This window comes from Adiantum capillus-veneris, chromosome 29 (assembly GCF_014529385.1).
Source record: "Adiantum capillus-veneris isolate H3 chromosome 29, ASM1452938v2, whole genome shotgun sequence".
Classification (NCBI taxonomy): Eukaryota; Viridiplantae; Streptophyta; class Polypodiopsida; order Polypodiales; family Pteridaceae; genus Adiantum; species Adiantum capillus-veneris.
In genome coordinates this window covers 121,137,606-121,146,262 of record NC_140959.1, presented here as the reverse complement: position 1 = coordinate 121,146,262, position 8,657 = coordinate 121,137,606, and the positions used below count along the sequence as shown (strand labels likewise).

Below are 8,657 nucleotides of genomic sequence, written 5' to 3'. Positions count from 1 at the left end.
GCCTCCACCTCCTCGTTTGAGACTCTCAATATTCTTCAACTTCCTTTGTTTTTGTCTGACAATAGAGAAAATTTGGACTCTCGAAGGGGCCCTATAAGGATGTTTGACTTTGTCTCTCTTGTCCAAAGTGGGCAACCCAATGAAGTCCATGATCGGTTTGTCAAAACCCTATCAACCAATATATCATTGGAAAGATCTTAGAAAGTAAGTTCTAAATCCCCAAACTTTGACAAAATTGGAGCTCATTTCTAGAAGTTATGGCCTTCCCACTGAAGTTGAAATGTGGAGAGAGATTCCATTTATAAGACAGAGTTGTCACATCAAAAAATGGAATCTTCTAGCATATAAGAAATATGATGGCATGTTGTATATCAATGGATAGATCTCAATGAGTACATTCTAATTCCAAAAATGTCCGACAAGTTTTGATTTCATTTGTAAAAGTTTTACCGTGCACCTGTTTTGGACAAGAGAGAGAAAGCCAAAGTCCTTATAGGGCCCCTTTGAGAGTCCACATTTTTCCTACTGGCCCAAGCTCTGTCCTCTTTCATTTGACTGTATTTGGCAATGATTGAAGGTTCTTTATCTTGTCCTTGCTTTCTTGAAGCTAATGCTTAAGAGACTTCTTCTATTGTAGTAGCAAATGGTTTTCCAGCTTAAGAATGTCTCTCTCTACTACAAGGTTTTGTGTATAGCCTACAAATCTCATCAATGAAGAACAATTGAAAAATGGTGGGATGTATTTAGTGATGGGGTCTACAGGATACAATCTACCATTTGTTTAAAAGTCAATATACTTCCTTTATTCTAATCTTAATGCTTCTATGGCAGAAGGATGAGTTTCACAAAGCCTAATCCTTTTTTGAAGAGAGGACTATTGTTAACTGAGCTGACGTCTTGATCTACTCTAGATCTACTCTCATACCCCGCTAGCTCTCACCATCTTTGAAGGTGTGTGAGGTCTTGGGTCTGGAGCGTGAGGGAATTGATGTTGTGTTTTACAGGTGTAAGCTTGGTGCTTGAAGCTTCCATCTTCATTGCACTAGCAAGTTATCGAAAGAACACAAAGTATTGTATTATAAAATGTCTCCCTTGATGGGGGAAACCTGTAATACAAAGCCTTTTGGAAGGGGGACCACTGGCTCCATGTAAATCCGGTCCTCAACTATTATCAATAGCTAAATTTCTCTCTTTTCGAAGTATTGTTTATGCCAATCTAACTAGGTGTTATGCTTTTATTGCTCTCTTCATCCAAGAACTCTTGCTATGCTCATTTTGTTGCTCTCCATCCAAATACTCTTCTTAAGCTCATTAGGAATCTATTCTTAATGAAATGCTCACTATACCTATGCTATTTTCCATTACACACAAGTTACTAGACTATTGAATGTTACATTGGTATCAGAGCACAAGGTTTCTCTTTTCTTGCTCAAGAAGAGAGGTCCTCAAGCTAACTATGAATGGTTGGCATTATTAATTGCAATTGAATAAGTAGTATCGAATTTTTCAGCCTTGCAGTGTTCCTACTTCATGCAAATAACGGGGCATCACCATCTAGAGCTATGGTTTTAATAGTGGACTCCTATGGGGCTTACCTACGGCTTAACCACTATTGAGCTATTAGAAGCTTGATAGGAGCCAATGCTGTTTTGGTGGTGAAAGACCTTCTCTTCTATTCCTTGCAATTAATGATATTCGAGCCACGGGTATAGGAGCTTGAGTGCTTTTCTAAAGGGTTAAGAGGAGTAGCAACTAGAGCTTGAAGTGCCGAAGTACACTTAAAAATTTTACACCTAAAATTTGTTAGAATGGCTCACAATAGTGAAGAGAGTGAAATTAATGTTGATTTTGCTAATGAACAGGCTACTAATGATACCCCTATGCTTGTAAATTAATGTTACTAATGATGCCCCTATGCTTGTTAATTGCCTTGTTACTAGGCTTCAACAAGCCATGGGCAATCCATCCCTCCAAGGCACATTTCTTTTGGTTACATAAGTCATATTTAACCTCCGATCACAATAATGGAATCTCTCTCCCTCTCCCTTAATCAACTCCCCCTTGGCAGGGCCGCGCCGGGCTCGTGAGAAAAAAGATGGTTAGGCTCACATATCTCTCTCTCTCTCTCTCTCTCTCTCTCTCTCAACTCCAGTGATGAGGCAGGGGGCGTGCAAGTGGAATAATTTGATGAGAGCTCCACTCCAAAGCTCTATACAGATGCTGTACCTTCCGGCTCTCTCATGGGCTGAAGCAGCAAAACCCGGATTTCTTTCCCCTCTTTTGCTGCAGTTCCTCTGCTATGTGTGGGGATGATGGTCCCTTGCGACCATCAACACTCGGTACTGTCTCTACCGGCGTCTGTGGCTCCAGATCATTCACCTTATGTACCACATTGGTGGGCAACAGACGCCTTCTTGGATTCCAACTCCAACATGGAGACGCTCTGCCTCTGTCTACGTTGCACATGAGGCCACATCCTTTTGTAGCCTCCTCTGAATTCATGTTCGACCTCTCCTCGCCCAATGCCGCTGCTTCATAGACAATTTCGTGAACAATGGAGCTGCAGAACAAGATAGTGTCTGTTGCTTCTTCGAGCGTCACATTGCGTTTTAAGGGCGATGATGGAGTTTGTGGCTGCAGCTGCTTGCAACTTTCATCTGCGTCTGCACAAAAGAGTTACAAACTTTTAGTCAGCATTGTATTGAGAAGTCTTTAAACAGAAGCAGAGCAGATGTTATGTTATACATCAACTCTCAGTGCAAACTAAGATGTTGGTATGGCTCAAATCGCAATTTTAGCCATATAGGATTCTGACAGTGCTGGAAAAGACTTGCCTTACCCCAATCTTGTGTCTCCTCCATGTCTGCACTTGTAGACTTGCTTGCTTCGACGATGCCACCTTCCCCATGGAAATTTTTCCTAGTTGCCGGACACTGGCCATGTAAGTCCATAACGAGCGGCTGAGCTGACAACATCTGGCTTTGTTTCAAGTCAAGAGCTTGAATGAAACTGTGAACATTTTCCAAGCTGCGTCTACGACACGCATACATCCTGTCGAGAAAATGAGAAGAATCCATCGATTCCGAGCGAGCTTGCATACCCTGCTTCTTATCACTATGTTTTCTGAGGAAATAGCTAGTATCCAAACTTGAACCCCCATAGTTGCGAGGCATCAAGTGGAGCACTTTGTCTTGCTCGGCACCAATATCTGACGACAGCTTTTCAAGGCTTATAAGGTTGTGGATTGAGTGAATCGTTGCACTCAAGCTTGAATTGGAAAAGCCTGTGTGAGACATAGAGTCAACTTCTGAGAGATCCTCACTAAATTTTTCAGTACGATTATCAAGAAAGCTTGAATCCAAGCTCTCACTGCAACTGTAAGAATCAGATGTAGAAATATCAAAACTCTCTGCATTTTTCTTATTCCAAGTTCCATAACTCATGTCTGCATTGCCCATGGAAAGCTGCCTCCGGACAGGTAAGCGCGTGCCATTTTGAGAACCACTGGATTTATTCTTGAAAACTTGAGGAGGGAGCCTCTCACTATATGATTCCATGCAATCTTTGTTGAAGTTATTTCCTGTAAATATGTGGAACTTGTTGCTAAGCAAAATCTGTTCCTCGACTCTGCCATGTTCGATAAGCTTCTGCGGTCTACTCAACCTCACACTCGGCATTTGGGCATCATCACCTGCGTACATATGTTCGGGAAATGCTTGCGTACCGTAACTCAAACTTTTATTTTGAATGACAGAATTCAAGTTCTTCATGTCCACAACTGCTTCTGGTTTTGCAGGTAGAGGAGTTTGAGACTCTCTACCAATTTGAACATCACTCACCGACGTTTGATTCCCAATTTGAGCACAAGCTGTCCCTATTTCCTTTGCAGGCTTAGTTACAGATGCCTCTTCACAAGTGCACTCACAATCATGAGTCCTGCACCTAAAATCTGCTTCTCTCAAACCATAATGCACCATTCTAGGCCCAGTATCCACACTGGTGTCATGTCTTTGGGAAAGTTGGCCTTGTTGCCTGCAATGAATTTCAGGTGATCCTTTTAGATGCTGTTTTGAGCTGCCTTTGCATGACTTTGATGGTGAGACAGCCCTGCTCATCTCATTGTTTGATGGTTCAGGCTTGGCTTTATGATACAATGTTGCTGGTGCATTTGACATCAAAGGCCGAAACATGTTGTGCAAGCTCTTTCCAGTAGTCTACATACAATCAAACAAGGAAATTCAGCCTTTTCTTCTGGCTTTCTAAAAAGCAGAATTAATGCACAGATGCATTCATACCGTTTGCCGCCCCATTAACTTCCCATTCGCAAAATCAGATATCGCCTCTTTGTTCAATGTGCTGGCTATTGCTTGTCTCCTTGCATGAGAGCCATTCTGCTTATCCTCACTTAGTGATATTGCAGCGATGCCGATGCCTTTATTGGACTTCCGTCGAGCCACAATCTCACACTTTCCATCAGGGGAGTCCTTGCTGACTGGCTTAGGCTTAGTTGAGAGTCTGTAGCTTTCAATGTTATCTGCAGACATTGTCCTCCACTTGGGTCGTTGACAGTTCAATACGGTCTCCAGCGAGGAGCCACCAATTCTGAAACTTGATCCCTTCCGGGACCCTTCCACATTGCCTCTTTGAATTGATCTATTCGAGGGGGATGTGCGAAGATTGGGGGGAGGGTCGGTCGAGCATGCCTCCATAACAGGCTCCCATGGGCTTAACCTTGGAGAGAGCGATCGCCTTGGACCTCTTCGGGCCGAGTAGCCATTCCTTCCAGCTAACAGTGGAGACATGTTGTCTTGGCATACCAATGAAGTTGATGACTTCGACCTCGACTGGCTTGCCCTTGCTGGAGATTGACCTGTGGTTGTTACAGATCTGCGAGGGGAGAAAGCTCTCCTACTTGGATGTGATCCAGTTGAAGAGGGTGATGGAGATGGTGATCTAGCTTTGCTTGAGCTTGTTGAAGTTCTTGAGGGTGAAGCTACTTTTGCTCTTTGAGGACTAAGGTTTGCATGTAGAATGGTCCTTGCAACTGTTCCTCCTCTTGATCCAAGTTTGGAAGGGCTCTTCAAAGGGGGCTCCTAAAGAGCAAAACACAAAAGTTTAGTGTATAAGTGAAAAAAACATTCAAGAAGACAATCCAATACCCTTCATATGCAGCTTCTATCAAAATAGACTAATACACTTGTGGTGCGCGGAGCCCCGAGGGGTCCTGCAATCACTGTAGCTAGGCTTCATTGTGGGCTTCTTACTCAATTGTGTAGAGATGTTAATAATAGAATGGCTGGTGAGGTTCGTAATGAGTCGGTGGCTGGCCATGTCCAGGCTCGGGCACCATGGCCCTTTATCCAACACAAACACTAATGTCCCCTAATCTTGATACTTTGTTTCAATAGAGACACCATTATGAACATTACCTTCAATGCTTTAGAAGGCAATGCTGAGCCCGTGAAAGGTGGCTTTTGTAAAAGGTTGAGGTTGGCTGTCTCTTGATCCAAAGAAGGGAACAACGGAGTTCCTGGCGGGGTGAGGAGCCTGCTCGAACACAAAGACATGAAAGTTCGTATAGCACTTCGGAAAAAAGAAAAGTTCTCAAAAGGGAAAATGTTCTGACTATTGGTAAGAGTTGGCATAAGAGGAAGATAGCACATGCTTGAACCTATTGATGGAGGCCCCTTTCCACCTCTTCTTGACAAAAGGATTGAGCAAGCAAACCTTTCAAAAAGCATTTTCTATCCTTTGTACAGATACTAAGCATGACAACTCTCACTCAAGCATTGCCTTCCTCAACTAGGGTGATGAGTTTCATTAAAGCTTAACTCACCAATCATAATCATTCTTTTCTGCATCATAAACAAGTAATCCACCTCCTCTCGTAGGAGTTGACTCCGATATGCGGAAAGTAGAGAGCCCATCTTCATACTTGATCTCTACAGAGCCAAAACACAACCCTACCAATTAGTTTTCGGTATATCACAGAATTAGGCCACAAAAAGGAAAAGGGAAAACATATAAAATGTCAGTCAATTTGTTGTGTTAATGATTGAAATGGGCTCTAAGTCAATTTGGTTATGTTTATGGAGTATCACTGCTCGAGGCTTGGGGGCAGCTCCGGTGGGGTGGAGAGGGGGGGGGGGGGGGGGGGGGGGGGGGGGGGGGGGGGAAAGGGATAAACCAAAAAAGGAAGGTGTTTATCAGATAAAGAAGTAAAATGCCAAAAACTTGCCCCTGGAAAAACAACGTTCAATGAAACCATAACCAGAACTTTTCAACATCCATTGGGAAAATTACATGATCATATCCAAGATTTTTCAATGTTAATTGGGAAATTCACACTACCAACCGGGATATGTGGAGCACTATTCTATCCTTATGAGCTAGAATTGTTCTTTCCATTCATTCCATGAAGAAACAGAAGGAATGCAGAGCTGTTACTACTAACACTCATCAACTTTGTGTCGTACAATTTCGTACACAAATTTGTATTGATTCCCTGAGATTGAAGCATGAACATAAGCCAATTTGCTCTCTTCTCTAGAGTACATATCATGTTGGTCAAGAGCTTGCACACGCAGACAGCGGTAATCATCGCCACCGCGCTAACATTCATTCAGTACCTCGACAGCTAAATGTAAATGTGGAACGGAGCAACTCATGGCCCTTACTACTGTGCTAAAGCTAATATTTACAAATGTTATGAGCATGGCATAAAGAAATATTCATCTCCATTAAATGTCCAGCTTAAGAAACACAAATTCGGATAACTGTGAACTAAACAGGAGACCAGCAACTTAAGAGTACCTTCAATATCGTCCTTGCAATTATCAAGATATCTTCGATGCTCCCTTGCTCGCAAATGCTGAAACAGCGTCAGCCCTTTCTCGGATTCCGGCTGACTGCTCTCCATGCTACTTGTATTAATGAGATGGGAGAATAATGTGCCTGAAGCCTCCCTTCATTGAGCTTTCAACACATCAAATCTGTTTTGCATGCAATGCCGCCTGTCAGCTCAAGTGTGTTCGCGTCTGACTGCATTTTGCCATTCCGAGCTCGGCATTGGCTGAGATATAAGCAACTAGAGACAAAGAGAGGAGGACTAACTCTCTGCTGCCTTCCCCAAGATCAGCTCTTGTTCACCTGCACGGATGCTAATACAAGCGCTTGTAGGTGTATGTGAGCTATGTGTGACGCAGAGCAAGGGAGAGAGAGAGACGGGTGTGTGTGTGTGTGTGTGTGTGTGTGTGTGGGTGGAGAGAGAGAGAGAGAGAGAGAGAGAGAGATGGGCGCAACGTGCTTCTCCACAGCAATTAGAGCCCAGCAGCCCCAGCTCACGAAGGAGAATCGCACGTGTAGAGCCGGTGTAGCAAGCCAACTTCCAAGTACATTATAAGTGCACACGGGCGCTACTGCTCTAGCCAAATTCCAATGGAGCTAGCTGACAATGGTGTGGCTCTCTCGGGCCCTTGCCCCCTTATCTTATACAGCCTGGCCCCTGGGGTTATCGACGTCTTGCCTCGAGCTTGCAAGCCGCCATGTCCATAGAGACTCAGAGAGAGAGAGAGAGAGAGAGAGAATGCAACGGGTAGGGATAATTGCTTCATGAAATTGTACGAGGAAGTGAGGAGCCTTGCCCAAGAGAGAAAACCACGCAGCCCATGTTTCAATTTTCAAGCTTCGAGGAGCGCGGTGCATCGAGAGGGGGAGAGAAAGGAAGAGGGAGAGAGAATCTATCATCTGTGGCAGAGAATCTGTGAGAGAGAGAGAGAGAGAGAGAGAGAGAGAGAGAGAGACTCTGCAAGGATTCTGCGGGCAACTAAAGGCTCCATAAATACCTACATAAGTGACAACTTTAACAGCTATTTTGGCACAAGAGCCTAGAGGCAACCAAACTCTTTGAAGTTTGCACTGTTAATTTGCACAATGCACACAGATTGATGTGTGTGTGTGTGTGTGTGTGTGTGTGTGTGTGTGTGTGTGAGAGAGAGAGAGAGAGAGAGAGAGAGAGAGGGAGAGGGAGAGTCCCCATCTTCCTTCTATGGTTTTCTCTCTTTGTTCTTTTGTGAAGCCAATTGGAGAGGTTAAGGTAGGCCTAGCAATCACATATGACAATAACAACAGCAATGAGAGAGGGTTGTTCATCCATCCTATTTCATGGCCATTGGGTCTACCCCCCCCCCCTTCTTTTTGAGGTACAATTGAATTTGAAAGATAGAGAAGTGCCACTGAGGTTCGAACTTGGGACCTTAGACACCTAGTGGTCAGGGGCATTCCCTTCTTTCAGCCCACCCTTTTGAGTTCCTTGGAAAAGCTAAATAAACATATGGCGGTTCAACTCATGGTTCAACCCATGCCAAACTACCAATGCTCGTTGCAAATGATCTTGTCCTTTGCCTTTTGGGCGTAGCAATGCTTTTTTGATAGGATACGTCCACGTTGTCTCTCACACCTGTTGGCCAAGTGTGGGCAACCCATGTGAATAATTTTTATTGGACATTGCTAATATTTTGTGTCTTTTGTGTGATTTATCTGTACATGTATACACCATCAACAACATAGAAAATGTGAAAGCACTCACTTGTAGCAATTAGTAGATTTTCTATTCAAAAGCGTGTCAAGTATGCAAATTGCTAGTGTTATCGAGCCAC

The 8,657-nt window shown here is 43.7% G+C and overlaps 1 protein-coding gene across 1 annotated transcript; it reads right to left on the bottom strand.

Moving 5' to 3' along the window:
- Positions 1–379: 379 nt before the first annotated feature.
- On the bottom strand, positions 380–7,923 carry LOC147419859 (uncharacterized). The gene is made up of 6 exons (XM_086505349.1): positions 6,814–7,923; positions 5,837–5,942; positions 5,430–5,547; positions 4,296–5,093; positions 2,840–4,214; positions 380–2,663 (listed from the first exon to the last, which is right to left on the bottom strand). Exons 1-6 carry the CDS (start codon positions 6,917–6,919, stop codon positions 2,239–2,241), a joined length of 2,928 nt encoding a protein of 975 aa, XP_086361475.1. The 5' UTR covers positions 6,920–7,923; the 3' UTR covers positions 380–2,238.
- Positions 7,924–8,657: the final 734 nt, after the last annotated feature.